Raw genomic sequence first — 14,745 nt, forward strand, 5'->3', positions numbered from 1 at the left:
CGTTCCGATTGGCCGACGCCGGCCGAAGCTCCCTCCCCGGGCCTCTCGCTTTCCCCCACTCCCGCCGCAAGGCCGCGCCCCTCCGGCCGCGCTCCGATTGGCCGCGGGCCCGCCCGCCACCGCCCTGCCGCCCTCCGGTTGGCGCTGGGGGGCCGCCGTGTCCCGCCCCGCTCCGCGGGCGCGCGCCGAGGCGGAGGCCGGCGCTGAGGGGTCGGCCCCAGCGCCACCGGCGGCAGCGGGATGGCGGCGGCGGCGGCGACGGTCGGCGCGTTGGGCTCGGGCCCCGCCGCGGGGCCCCCGGCGGTGGGCGGCGGGGCGACGGCGGCGGCCGCGGCGGCCGCGATGGCGGTGGCCGGTCCCGGGCCGGTGCCGGTGCCCATGAACCTCTTCGCGACGTGGGAGATCGACCGCTCGGCGCCCAGCTGCGTGCCCAGGTGAGCCGGGCCGAGCCGAGCCCGCCGCCGGCGGGTGCGGGGCGCGGGGCGGGGCGGGGGCTCCGGAGGCGGTCCCCCCGGGGCCCCGGAGTCGGGCAGCCGTCGCAGGCCGCGGGGGGAGGCCGAGGGGCTCGGCGGCGGCACCGAGGGCCGCTCCGTCACGGAGCCTCGCGCCGAGGGGCGGGGGGAGAAGAGCTTCGGATCCATCCGGGTGCGATGTCTGCGAGGGGCGTATTCCGGCGCCGCACAAAGAGGGAAGAAGTCATGGTTGCCGCGGGGTGCGAGAGCGGCAGCCCTGGGAAGCGGGGCGGGGGGAGGGCTCCGGGAGGCGCCGGGCTTCGTCGCGAGGAGCTCGGAGCGGCCGCGGCCTGCGCTGCTCCCGCCGGCGCCGCGCTGCTGCCCGGTATGCCGCACGTGTCGGCGGAGCGCCGGGCGGCTGAGCTGCGCGCACCGAGCGGGAGGCGGCGAGGCGTCGTCTGCCTGCGGGCAGGGCGCAACCCAGGGCGGGCGGTGAGCGGCGGGTCGGCTTCCCGCAGAAAGGAGTCGCGGAATGGAGCGGTGAGTTGGAGCACGTGGACGCGCGGTGTTGAGGAGTGCTGGGGAGAGGAGGAGCTGTGCGGGGCGAGCGGAACGTCTGGGAATAGCGGGACGGCGTTTCGCAGTGGGTCGTGCGGGTGGTGGGATGCTGGTGGGCGAGGAGGAGGGGTGCGTCGCTGGTGTGGAAGCTGGAAGGAGCCGCTCTTCACAAGGGTTGCTCCCAGCGGTGTCTCGGTTGCTGTGAGGAGCAGCTGTCAGCTCCAGCTGGGAGGAAACTTCTGTGAAGTTAGGCTGGAGTGACATCTCCGGGACGTCGCACGCTTGTTGGCGTGGGGCCAAAGGAGGGCTGAGAGGGTGGGGAAGGGTCTGGAGAAAGAGGTGTGTGAGGAGCACTGAGGGCCCTGGGTGGGCTCAGCGCAGAGCAGAGGAGCTGAGGGGAGGCCCGATGGCGGCCGCGGCTCTCACAGGGAGCGGAGGGCAGCGCGGAGCTCTGCTGTCTGTGACAGCGACGGGGCCCGAGGGAACGGCACGGAGCTGTGTCAGGGGAGGGCGGGTGGGGCTGAGGGAAAGGCTGTGCCCCAGAGGGCGGTGGGCATGGCACAGGCTGCCCAGGGCAGTGGGCACGGCCCCGATGCCGGAGCTCAGGGAGCGCTGGGACACCGCTCTCACACACTGGGGCTGGGGGTGCTGCGTGGGGCCGGGGGTTGGGCTCGGTGATCCCTGTGGGGCCCTTGCAGCTTGGGATACTCCCTGTTTCTATGATTCTGTGGGAAGTAATTGATGGAAGCTGGCTACCTTCAGAGGCCTCGGCTCCAGCATGGCATGCAGCAGCACCCGTGGAACCGGCAGGGTCTGGAGAAGTCCCAGCAGGCCTGTGAGCAGTGTGGGGCTGCTGCTGTGTCTCCTCATGGTCTGTGGCCTGAGCTTTCCCGAGTGAGCAGATTGTAGGGAAGCCCCTTCCGTGTGGGTGGCTGTGAAACAAAAGGCAGACCCAGCCCCACGTCTGAGCTGGGTTAATGGTGACTGCGTGCCATGCTCGCTGATGGCTCACCCATGTTTTCACTCTCTGGTCTGCTTGTGTAATGCGTTAGTTTTGATGTGATGTTCTTCCAGGCAGAAACTCCACTGTGCTGTCCCATTGCCCAGCACAGGCGGTCTCTGGTCTGTACTGTGCTTTGGGAGTGGTAGTGGTGGCAAAACAATATCCATTCAAGGGTAATAATTCTTCTCCCTTGGGCTTTTCTGTCTGTTATGCATGAGTAGCCTTGATTTTCCCAGCCCTGCATGTATCTAGGCAAAGGAGAACTCTGTGCTGATTTTTATGCTGCACAACGTGCTTTGCTGTTTTTCTACACTGGATCTAAGTTGTTGCTGGGCTCCATCCTAGGTGTTTCATTTCCACAGTTGCCACTGGATCAGCCTCTGTGGGGCTGTGCTGTTTGACTGTTAATGCAGGACTGTCGAAGAGCTGCATCTGAGCCTTGAGGATTTCAGCGAGGCAATCTGGACTGGTAGGGGTTGGCACCATGAAGTGTAAGCCTGGACGAACCACATCTGCTCAGCGCTGTGATTGCAAGACTTGCAGTGAGTTCTAGGAGGATCTTGGTTCCATAAGGTGGACCGTAGGATATAATGGAAGTCTTCTCTGCTGGATCCGTAATGTGCCACTGAACAAAGTCACCACTTAGTTTGGGATTTGGTTTGTGAGCTGCCTTGCTCTCCAAGCAGGGGTATCTTGGCCTTTCTTGTACCACTGAAAGGCTGTCGCGGGTTTTTGCTGTACACACAGTGCAAGAAATGAACCAGGGCTTTGCCAGAGTGAAATGTCTGTCCGCATCAAAGCAGCGTCTCACTGTGCTTTCACTGTTCCGTGTGCTGATCAGGCAGTACGTTTGGAACTTTGTGCAAAGATGCTTTGAGTCTTGTTCTGTCTGAGGAGTGGTTCACAGGACTGCTCTTCCTTTTACCCCCTTTAATATCTGAGAGCCCGTAAGTGCACGTTCCTTGGGAATTAGGAAACAAGATAAGACTGGCTGTTGGTGTTTGTTCTTGCTCCTTTTCCATGACACAGCTGTTGTGTTCAGTGTTACGTGGATGTTGTTTCAGTGATAAGTCATCGTGTTTCTAATCGGAGGTAAGAGCTACAAGTTCTCTTTTGACTAATGCATTAGCGTTGTCGAGCTCAGATTGCAAAGGCAGATTCTACCTGTGCTGACTGTGCTATGAATGGTGCTAGGAGGGCACAGATATGCTGCATTTAGTCCAGAGTACCTCCTAGCTTGGTACAATGTATGAGTTCAACCCAGCCAGCCTTGCTGCCACCCCCGCAGCGTGCTGATAGCTAGAAGAGCCTGGACCTGGAGAAGCAGTGGCTTGGGTTGAGTCTGTGAGACGTGTTTCAGAAGATGCTCTGAATTCTCTTTCATCATAACTTGTAAGTGCATGTTTTGGAAGGTTATGGCGTGATGAGCGTTGTCTTGGAAGGACAGCGATCTTTGCGAGTACAACTGGAGGTTCCCCACGGCTGCAGGCTGCAATGGTCTTTCCAAGTGCTGAGGGTCACATGTCCTCACTTGCATGGCTCTGAGGTCCTGCTGGATGCTCTGCCGTGGAAGGTGGGTGTGTTTCCTGCATGCAGCCAGCCACTGGCTTCTCTTTGCCCAAAGCACAAAAGCCTCGCTGCTAGCCCCAGTGTTCCTATAGGGAACGATCTCACTGCAGCTGGAATAACAAGCATTTGCCTGTGATGTCCTTGGGCAGTTTCCTGGGTAAATTGAGGATTTTCATGGTGAACTTCCAACCTCGGGGAAAGCTGCTGTCTGGGTAAGCTACACCCCTGGGAGCGTTAAGTGGTTCCGGATCACTCCATACAAAGGCACCAGGATGCCACGGCAGCGCAGCGCAGCTCCGGGCAGGGAGAGCTCGGGAGAGGCCACGGTTCCGTGCAAGGAAGCAGTCTCTTGTAACCGATGCTGTTTGCCATGTTTGAATTACGATTTCCTCTTGGTCCTATATAGAAAACAAAATGTTCTAAACGGCCGTCTGATTGCTTATTATTCTTAATATTGTGGGTTTGGCTGCGAGCCTGCAAATATGTCTGAAATGCTGTCCGCTGCCTGTCGCTGCCTGTGCCTTGTCCGTCACTGAGCACGCTTGGGATTTCTCCTCTGTGCTGTGCTTCCCGTCTGAGCGTATGCTAATTGGGCTGCTGCCTGCTATTCCATCTTTCTGCTCATTAGTGGAGCCCGGGACGAGCATCCCCTGCCAGGATGATTGATGGGGGGGGGGGATGAGTGCTCCTTTCAGAATAATAATCTTGCCTTTCCCGAAGGCTTCGCGTTATTTGAAGTACCTGCTGTGCTGCCTCCCGGCTTTGCTCACCGGGGTTTCATTGAGCAGGCTGCGTTAGCTCTGTTATCTGGTTGCTCATCAGATACGTCGCGCTGTGTTCCTATTGTGCTGGTGGGCACCGAGCGCTCGTTCCACTTCCTCTGGCGTAGTCGGTTATTTGTGATCACCAGCAGCCATACAACGCACGCCCTCCTCCGAGATGGGGATGGCCTTTCTCCCCGGGAGCCGTGGGGTGCTTTGGTGTGTCCCTGCACGGCGTGGGGTGCTCCTAGGTGCGATGGAACACGTGTCTGCCGTCAGCTTGACAAGTCATTTCCCAAAAGGAGCCGGAGGTGAAAACCATCCCGCGTTTGATATTGTCCCAGCTGAGCACAGCAGTGCTGTTATCTGAGCACCTCAAGTTCTTCTCTTTCAGCACCCGGGGTGATGGGGGAGCTTTTTGAACTGCATCAAAGCCGTTTTCTTTATGTGTTCCTTTTTTCTGCCTCGCTGGCAATGGATGAGATTAAGGGGGAGACGCAGCTTTCCAGGTACCTCAACGCATCGCAGCCGTGCTTCTGGAGACCACTCCCTGCTCTGCAGTGTGATTCATCCTCTGTGCACACAGCCCAAAATTACATGGCGTTTTCTTGCAGGCCTGTTGCGATGCAATCACTGTTACGATTTGCTGCCCATTGTCATCTCTCGGGAGTTTGCTATCCTTCCCATCTCACGGTCTAACCCAACGTGGGATTCTGCTCAGTAAATGATAACCGTTGTGTTCTGGTTTTCCTGGGTCCTCGTTATTGTTCTCTTCGTGCTGATTTATTACACTTTCACTGCCTGTCCTTCTTACCCTGTTTCTTCTGCAGTATGAGCTTGTCTCAAGTGACATGAGGGATCCATAGCCAGTGCACATGGGGAAGCTGCTTGTACAAAAAACACCCAGGTTACATGCTCATCTGCGTATTTAAACTGGTTTTCTGTGTCTGTGATAACTGCGTTCTCTTCATTACAGGCAGTTTGGGATAATGGCTGAACTTACTGCTTAGGTTCTGTTTTCCAAAACTGAAGAATGCTAGCAGTTAGCTGTTGTGCTGTTACAGTGCTAACAGGGTTACAGCGAGACCAATCCCGTTGTAAAGGTGTCTGCTACTCTTTTTATTGTCCTTTAACACTTCTCTCTACTAGGGAAGAATCAGAATCATAGAATCATAAAGGTTGGAAAAGACCTCCAGGATCATCAGGTCCAACCATCAACCCGTCATTGCCATGCACACTAACCATGTCCCTCAGTACCACATTGGGAGCATCCAAGGAGACGGGAGGCTGTCCCAGGGGACATCTTAAGGGCCCCCAGGGATGTCCCAGGAGATACGTGGCCAACCAAGGCCCCCCTCCCCATGCCTATCTTCACCTGGAGCCATGTATCCTAGCTGCAGAAGTGGACTTCTCAGGCACAGATGAGGTTGGCACTCCCACCATGCATGGCCACAATCACCAGCTTGGGGCTCTTCTCTTCTCCAGCACTGATCACATGCATCCAAAATGCCTCCTTATTAATTCTGCTGCCTGATTTTTTCAGTGGAGTTTCGAGTAGTGTCTCTGAATCCATATTATTTAGATGGGCATTTTTAGGTGTACGTTACTGATATGCTTTTATAATAGCTCCTCTCATTGCTCCTTTCCCTCAAAGGCCCTGCATTCTCCTGCTGATGATCGTGGCACTGTTCTTGCCTCTGTGATTGAGTAGTCCCTAGTTATGTTCTGTTTTCCAGGTAGTTGGCTTGTATTGTCAGTGTAGGAGCTACTACTTGTGAAGTTGTGGTGGGCACACGTTATTGTTTGCCTTTCGTTTTTCATTCTTTTCTGATATTCTTAGGATGGTTTCTAATAGCCTTGAGGTTTTCTTTCTCTGCGAGTGAGGTTCAGGCTTTTCCCTGTTCGACCTCCACCTTTCTTTCAAGGTACTTGTTGCTGCATCTTAAGCGTGTGCATACTTTTTCCTCCTGTAGACAAGTGCTGTTTTTGTAATCGCTTGCTTCTTGGTGGTGGTTCATTCATTGACATGTTTTATTTTAGCCTGGAGCCACTGGAAGCAAGTGTTGAGCAGCGGGCGCAGCGTTGGGCTGCCAGTGCTATAGCTGCATTTGCACCATGCCCTCAGCTCAGCTGACAGTGCAGCATCTTTTCCTGAAAGTCTTGGGCTTGGGGACTGCAGTTCTGCTCTGTTTGCAGACAGGAAGCTTTAAAACCTGTTACTTTGGCAAAAAAAAAAAAAAAAGTGTGAATTTCAGCCCTACAAATGCTACTCATCGCTTCTTATAGCTGTGCTGAATGTGCTGCACCAAACTTCGTTTCTTCTATCTGTCCTGTTTGGGTCGACCCCAACCAAACAGCTGCAAGTTGGAAGTAATGTCCCTTCTTGTTTCCCATAAGAAAACAATGGAAAAGTTGCTGCAACAAGCAGCTGTGCCACTGCCTGGTTGCTCAGTGAGCTCTTCCTAATGCTTCATGCAGCAGCAGTGAATTTTGTCATGTGCTTTTTGTTAACCAAGTTACTTATTTGAAATGGAGCAGGAAGATGACCTTGCAGTTGGACGCTGAGGCGAGGCTTGGATACAGATCTGGAGGAAGGTTTGGGAGCGCTGTGTGGACTTCCTGCTGAGATTTTGAGCTCCATTTGTGCTGAGGAAAGACGTTGCTCGTGGTAGGGGCAATTAATATCTACGCAGCGTGCAGTGGAGCATGAGAGAGGCTAATGGCACTGTGCGGTGTGCTCCGGGACGGGCTGTCTGGGCACATCTCAGGCCTTCCTCGGGAGATGCCTCTTGACAACGTGCTTATTATCTGGAAATCAGTGTGTGTGACAGGAGGCGCCGGGAGGCTGCAGCACAGCCCCGTGCCCTGGTGTGGTGGATGCTGCCTGATGCGCTGTAATGAAGCGCTGCCTGCTCCGTAGGGGCTGTGCTGCAGGCTCTGGTTAGGCACAGCAAAGGGGAAGCAGAGGTGAAGTGATTCATCCAACAGCTAAGAAGTAGTGGAGAACGGGGATTAAATTTCCCTTCTCCGCCTGAAGATCTTAACTCTAAATTGCTTCCTTCTGTACAAGCGGTGCAGCCTTGCGGTAGCAGAGCCTGGGGGACACAGTTATGTCACTGCAGCTCTCCTGTGCACGTGGCAGGGCAGCAGGGTTGGGTCTGCTTTGCCCTCAATCAGTTTTCCTTTTTATTTTTCTCCATAAAATCCACAAATGCTTGGGTGCTGTCAATAAGGGCAAATGAGTCTTAGCCTCGCACAGGAAACAACTAAAAGATAAGACTGCTGGCCTCGAGCACCTGCAGGGAGAGGTCATCCACAGCTTATCTGAAACTGAGGGAAGGGAGAAGGCAGCCTACAAGGAGTTGATACAACTGCAGGAAAGGGGGTGGGAGGGAGCGTTGTATTTTCAGGCTAAGCTGTTTCATGCCTAGCAGAGGCTTAAGCAGAATTCGAGTGGATTTTTTTTTCTTTTTTTTTTCCCCCGGTGATGCATCTGTGTGGGTATTTAATGTGAAAGGATGCAGAGTGATGGGAGAGTGGTTCCAAGGCACCCGGTTTCATTCATCCTTTGTGCAGCAAAGCACGCTCGCTCCCTGCACGCAGAGGTAGAGGCGCCTGCAAGCCAGCGGGGTGAGAAGTGTCAGCTCTGTGCGAGGCAGAGCTGCTCTTAGGCAGCCCGGGGGAGGGCTTTATCACCTCCCTCGCCTGCCTTGTAGTTTCTGCCTGTTCAGAGCCCGGCTGAGAGGAGAGAGAGGAAATCTCTTAACCTTATTATTGATTGTGAATACAGTAAGCAATCCAATTACCGCCATCCCTTAATCCTGACACCACTGGACCCCAATTAGAAGTCTCGGTTCTGTACCCCTGCAGGCAGGGAGGTGGTGTCTGTGAAGGATGCCACCAAAGCACTGCGTGCCTTGAGTGCTGCCCGGAGGAGCTGGGAGGTGTGGGGCTTCACACCCAGCGCCTGCAGTTTGTCCAAGGAGTGTGAGAGCTGCTGGCCTCTCCTGTTGAAACCTGAGCGATTCTTCACACATCTGAGTGGCCTCTGGGAGATGCTGGCAGTTTTTGAGTAGATCCTGATTGTTTTATCCTCTTGAGAAGAGGAATCCTGGAAAAACAGCACTTCTGCTACTGTGGCCGTGATTATTTCTCCTGTCTGTAGTCAACAGAGCTGTGAGATCTGGAAAAGACAGAGCTGTAGATTCTGGTGGCACGTACCCATGGCAGGGGAGCAGCGCTTAATGGGTGAGATGCAGAAAAGCAACAGTTGTTGGGGATGGGATGACAGAAGCAGCCAGTACCTACCCACAGAAGACAGAGCAGTGAGATGCTGGCCCTCAGAAGATCCTGTTTCCTCTTCTGAAACATGATGAAGCACTCGTGGCCCATCCTCGTGGCAGTGCCAGCACTCCCATTGACATGAATATGAATAGACCTGGGGTCCCCCGTGACAAAAGATTAATAACTCTGCGTAATTACAACCTACTTTTTTTTTCCTAATACTGTGAATGTGAATGACTTTTCAAGGAGAGCTGTCTGTGGGATGTGCAGGGTGTTGGAACTCTTTGGAAGAAGGCAACCCTAAGTAGATCAAGGCTTACAATCCAGGGTAGCTTTGATCAAGCCATCTGTTCTAGTAAACGGTGAGAGAAGCTCCATGAGTGACCACCCTCACACTCTTCTCTGTAACGTCCTGTAGGGAACCTGCCTTAGCAGGAGGTTGGATTTGGTGATTTTCAGAGGTCCCTTCCAACCCCTACGATTCTGTGAGTGCAGCTGTTGTGATTTCAAGCCAAATAGACTCCCTGTTGAGTTGAGAAGCACTCCGTGTTGTCCGCTCCTGGGGTGGTTACAGGCTCAGCTGTCCAGATGGAGCCATGTCTACAGAGCATCTTCCTCTCGATAGCTGGCAGTGCTGTGAGAGGTCATAAAGGGAAACACGGCGTTAATGTGTTGTTTTGCCAGCAGTAGTTATATGATGGCACAGATAAAGCATGTGAGGTTTTAGAATTAAATTCCCTTTCAGTGCAGAAATCAATTCAGTCCAATGCGGAGCAAACGCTGCTGACAGAGCTCTAGGAGGAGCCTGGATCGTCAATAACGCAGATTAATTGATGTCTGATGTGATATCTCTGGCCAAGCAATAGGGTGAAGACTGAGATGGAGTCTCTTAGCAGCAGCAGGCAGAACAAATACTGAGAAAAGGAATCTTAAATAAATAAAATGTTTGGAAAAGAAAAGAAAAAAGAATCATCTGGTGATCATATGAGGGTTTTCAGGGCAACCTTCGAGTGCCCCAGCTCTTGGTTCTTGGCTAACTGTATGAAGTAAAGGCACTGAAAGAGAAATAGCTGGCTCCTTTCTGGAGTTGAGAGCTCATCTCACTCTGCCTGAAGGAAGGCTTTCAAACAATTTCTTCCCTTGTTTTGCAATAGTAGTTCTTCTTGCAAGATGTGTGATGTGTGTTCTGCAGAGCATCTGGTGCTCTTCAGAGATGTAACCAAAATAGGTGTGCTCACAATACACGCACAAAAGACAAGTAGCAAATAACCCCCTTTGGCAGGAACACATTGCAAGCGCTTGCACTGCAAAAGACCTTTGAATTTCAGGTCTGAGGGAAGTCGTTTTTTCTGACCAAGTCCATTTTGTAACTGTATAAGGTGCAATAGGGGCACAAGCCCATCGGGTTTTCTTAGGGTCTGTCTCGTACCCAGAGTTCTCAAGCTTTTCTCTGTTTCCTAAACATGCAGGTTGTTTAATGGACAGGAGATGCTGAATGAGAGCCAGCCATTTGCACTCACTGTTTCTCTTCCCTCTATATTTACAGGTTTTGCACTTCTTTGAGATTTCCTGTATTTCAGCCTTTCTGTTTGGGATTAGATGAGACGGGTAATGGGGGGGAGGGAGTCTGCCTTATGCCTGGTGACCTTGTTCTTGTGCATGGACAGGCTGTGGTGTCTGGGAGGAGAAGATACCAAGCAAACAGCTCACTGAGTAGGTCTGCGGATGGCATCATGGGGCAGCTGGTAGCAACCGGGTAGTAAAGTGAGCAGGTGAGTGAGAAACAGGGTAGTGGGGAGTCCTTCAGGCCTGGGAGTGTGTAAGAGGTTGGCTGTGACTGGCTAAAAGAGCTTTTCAGGAAGCCTTCTGTTGCACTTAAAGCTGTGTGTGTACAGCCACTGCCAATCGTGGGTCTCCCGGCGATGGTTTTAACGTGCTCTCTGAACATCTACAGCCTGAAACACAAAGGTCTGCTGCTTCTGCTGATCTTTCACCACGTTAATAACGAGTTGCCCGCGTGGAGGGTAAACACACAGAAAATTCACCTAAGCTGAATGCTTCCTTACCTGCTGTGCTTTGAGGAGTGAAGCTCGTGAGCCCTCTTGCAATAAAAATGCAAGCCCACGGTGAGTGCCCTCCAAATATATCTGCTCAAGCATGGCTTCTTTTTTCTTCTCTAGTGGAGGGACCTCAGGGCCTAGAAAAACATCTTGCTCTTCCACGTGGGCACACCTGAAAACAAAAGCATTTAGAGTTGCTGGGGGCTCATGGGGCAGCTCTCTTTCCCACCCACCTTTCTTTCCCATCCTTTCAGAAGTCGGTGTGTGCTTTCTGTTGTGTTGCCAGTGGGAGGTATCCTTTCAAGCTTTGTGATTCTTAATGCAGACTTCGGCTTCTTTTTGCTTTGCCTGCTGAGGTATGCTTTGGGGGAATGTCATCCTCTGAATGTCAAGCCTAGTAACGTTCCCGTCCTTGAAAGTAATGATGATTTGAAGGCATGTGCAGCTTTTGCTCCGAAGGAAGGTGTCTGGAACAGTCGGGAATTTTCCATCAGGACAAGCTGTGTGTTTCCCAGGGACTGCAGCTTATAGATGAAAGGGATGAGATGCTCGTAAAACGTGGCTCTCCAAATCCAGTCTCCGTGCTGTGAGTGTCTGGGCTCCATCCTGTGAAGACAATGGGATGTAAGCTCCTGCTCCTGATGGCAGGCAGCCTGCGGTCACTGCTCCAGGGGATAACAAACTTGTTGAGCGTTGGCTCCTTCCTCGGACACCTACCTTAAAGCAAATCTGAGAAAGCTGAGCTTTGAGGTGTGCAGCGAGGTTTTTTTCTCCTGTCCTTTGGGATGTATTTCAGGCTGTTTCTCAATGGCTGTTGGCAGGCTTCCAGTCTTGCTGCCTTGCTGAATCACCTGTAGTGCGAGTAGTTTAGTAACACACGAGAATTACAGCAGGCATACGGTGGTGTGACAGCGGCGTGTAAAATACGCTGTTGTGCCCAGGGAACACAGATGGGAAAGCCTGAAAGTGGTGTTTAGGGTGACTTATTAGGATGAGGTGGTGTGAAAACCCAGCACTCTCAGCGGCTGACATCCCCAGCAGGATCCTCAGCAGGCTGGTAGGAGTTGTTTGCTCTCCAGCCCAAAGGAGAGCAGAGCAGTGTGGCTGAAAAGCCTCTCTGTTGTCGTAGGTGGGAGTCCAAAGCCAGCAGCAGCTCTGCCAGCAGGCAGAAGGACGTTGGATGAAAATCTGTGCACTTGCACTGGCAATGGAAGCTGGCAGTCCTTTAGGCAGGTAATGCAGTATCAGGTCTGTGGGTACAGGTAATGGAGTGATGGGGACCCGAGCCGTGGAAGAGAAGATAGGGAAGGGAAGAGCCAACCAGGGGACCAAGCAGCCAAGCCCTTGGAGTGGGAGGTGGCTGCATGCAGCTTCTGCAGGTGCTGGTGTGCAGCAAGACTCCAATGTCTGCTCGTGGGGGCTCGTGTTAGCTTGGGTATGCAAGTAAACTGCCTGCAGCTTCTACAGGTAGCTGAAAGAATCATGTTGGTGAGAAACTGCTCTGCAGCTGCAACTGAGTATCCTTGTTTTCTCCAGATGGCATTGCTTTTCCTGATACGCAATGCTTTATTGTTCCCGCTGCTGTATATACGGCCATGGTATCTTTCATCTCCTGCAAGGCAAGCAGCTGGGCCGCCCAACCCAAAGCTGTTGTGTGAGTGCTCATGGCAGCACAGCCAGTGCTGTCAGCTGATACTGTGGTAGCAGATTGCAGGACTCGGCACAGGACAAAACAGGTGAAGTGAAAGTACTCAAATCAAGCCAGCAACGCCATTGTGATGGGGCTGCGTTCACACTATGGCGTGATGAGGGAGAAAAAGGTTAGTGTCTCCCCAGAGTGGGTAATTGCAGTAGCCTCACCTTGGCTGGAAGCCGTACTGAGCCATCTCGATGCTGGTCTGAAAGGAGACAAATAGCTGTTTTGTGAGGTTTGTTCTTTGCTGGATTGGCAGCTTGAGTCAGTTCATCATGTGTTCAAACACATGGTGGTGACGGGGAGCTGCGGGGAGCTGGGAACAAGGCACAGGCTTCTGGTGGAGGAGGCTGATGGCCAGCTTCACTGCTTTCTCTGGCTGTGCCCTCTGAAAGCCATGCCGATGTCACTGAAGAGCTGGAGCGGTGTTTGATTCCTGTAAACATCTCTTACGAGGGCCTCTGTAAGAACTCATCCTTCCTGATTGTGTTTGAGGCTGTTACAGAATTTCCTGGGCACGGAGTGTTTCAGGCCCACATGGCCATGGTGTACGTGGGGCTGCGTTCAGCAGGAGAGCAGCCACCCATTACGAGGGATTAGACATCAGTCAGGAGCGTGGCTCCCAGCCAGAGGTGAGTGCTAGGCAGGTCAGCAGCAGTTCTCAGACACCAGCTTAATCAAAAGCCACGCAGAGCCAAGAATAACTGCCAGGAAGATCTAACAAATAACTCCTAAAATGTGCAAATACCCCTGAAAATCGCAGCGCCGAGCTGTGCTGTTGCACAGGGAGGCCGAAGCAGTGCAGACAGAAGTGCAAATGGTGGCTGAGTCTCGCCTTTCAGCTCGTCTCTGGAATTGCTGGAATCATTTGTACTTTCTGCGTGGCAATTAGGAGCGATGGGAGAGACTGACAGGAGCCATTGCAGTAAGCCTGCTAATTCCTGCTAATACTGTAAGCCAAGGGGATTGGAATGTTGTATGGCTGAGGCTTAAGCCAGGTGTTTAACATCAGGTGCTCAAGTTCAGGCTCTGAGAGCTGATGTAAACAAAAAGGAAGGGAAAATACCCAGTTTTATATTAGGGATTTTGGAAAGTGCTGGAAGACTGCTGTGCCCTGAATTGCTGTCAGCCCTCATAGAGTGGTTCTGAGCATTACTCACTCCACTGAGTCTCGTGTTATGTTTTTATTGTCTGCTGTGCTATGGCAGGCCGGGCTGCTTTAGGGCAGAGAACAAGCTGGCTGCGTTGCACACAGCGTGCACACTGCTCTGAAAGGGGTGTGTGCAGCCCTCAGATGGGAAAACCTGTGGGGAGAATCCATCCTGATGGCATTTGGGGTCTGCCCGATGGTACCTTTGCAGCCTGGCTTTGCTGGGTGCTGACATCCCAGCTGCTCTGCTGTCCCTTGGAGTGCCCCCATTCATACAGTTGAGCTCGGTTGGGCTTTCCTGCACTTGCAATCCCATCAGCAGGGTAACTGGCTGCCATCCAGCTGCCGGAAGGGCTCTTCTTTCTGCGTTTTCTGAGCGTGGTGGTCTCTGGTGGCGTGGGTTTGCAGAGTTGCTGTGGCAACCCACATCGGTTCCCCCAGGCCCCAGCCTGGTTCCCAGCTTCCCAATTAGCCTGGCTATTCATCCCACTGTGTGAGATGGGGCCAAGCGGGTGGAGCAGACCCTGAAGGGCAGGGAGCCTGTCTTCCCCAGGGGCTGCAGGGCCTTCCCCAGCTGCCTCCCTGCTGCTCCTGCCTACTCCCCCCTGCCACAGCAAAAGGGCTCTGTCATCTCCCAGGTTCAGCGCATTTAGGTCGGAGCGAGCTAAGCCACAATTTACATCAAGCTTTTTGGAAGTAATTTGCTGTTTTCATTTAGGTGGAAAGCACGATCAACAACGTTGGTAACTTCAGCAGAAGCGCAGCTCTTAACGCAGCGCTCGCTGCAAGGCAGCTCATTCCTCTGAAGTTTGTTCAAGTGGAGAACTTCAAACAGGGCCTTGAGCTGAGCCCTCGGAGGCAGAACTTCTAGAGGTAATTTAGGACCCGGTGCTTTCCAGCAGAGGCACTCCCTGGGACGTGCAGCCAGTGCATCCCTGTCCTGTTCCCCCCAGCCCGGCTCCGCATGCTCCCCAGTTAGCTCCTGAAGCCCCAGTGCCTTCTAATGAGGATGCTTGCAGAGTGTGCGTGTCTCTTTGAGTGTTACAGCGTGAGTCATCGTGGGAGAAAATGGAACTTCCCTTGTGATGTGGATGTCTTCTAACCGATAACAAACGGGTGAATTAAATGCCAGACGTGCTGTAAAACAGGGACGTTAAGGATTGAAGGGAGACAGCAGTATCTTTTTGTTTCTTTTAGACTGAATTTTAAACACAT

General features: G+C 53.2%; 1 protein-coding gene across 3 annotated transcripts in view; it reads left to right on the forward strand.

Annotated features, from left to right (window-relative positions):
- Window positions 1-161: 161 nt before the first annotated feature.
- PACSL (phosphofurin acidic cluster sorting protein like) overlaps window positions 162-14,745 on the forward strand; it is a 42,899-nt gene continuing 28,315 nt past the window's right edge. For 2 of the 3 annotated variants that reach the window (XM_015283414.4, XM_015283415.4), the window contains exon 1: window positions 162-434. In XM_015283414.4, coding sequence (XP_015138900.3) covers window positions 241-434 — 194 coding nt within the window. In that variant the 5' untranslated portion in view covers window positions 162-240. Of the gene's footprint in view, window positions 993-14,745 lie in introns of all 3 variants that reach the window. The other variant, XM_025149383.3, reaches the window with a different exon arrangement.

This window comes from Gallus gallus, chromosome 3, assembly GCF_016699485.2.
Source record: "Gallus gallus isolate bGalGal1 chromosome 3, bGalGal1.mat.broiler.GRCg7b, whole genome shotgun sequence".
Lineage (NCBI taxonomy): Eukaryota > Metazoa > Chordata > Aves > Galliformes > Phasianidae > Gallus > Gallus gallus.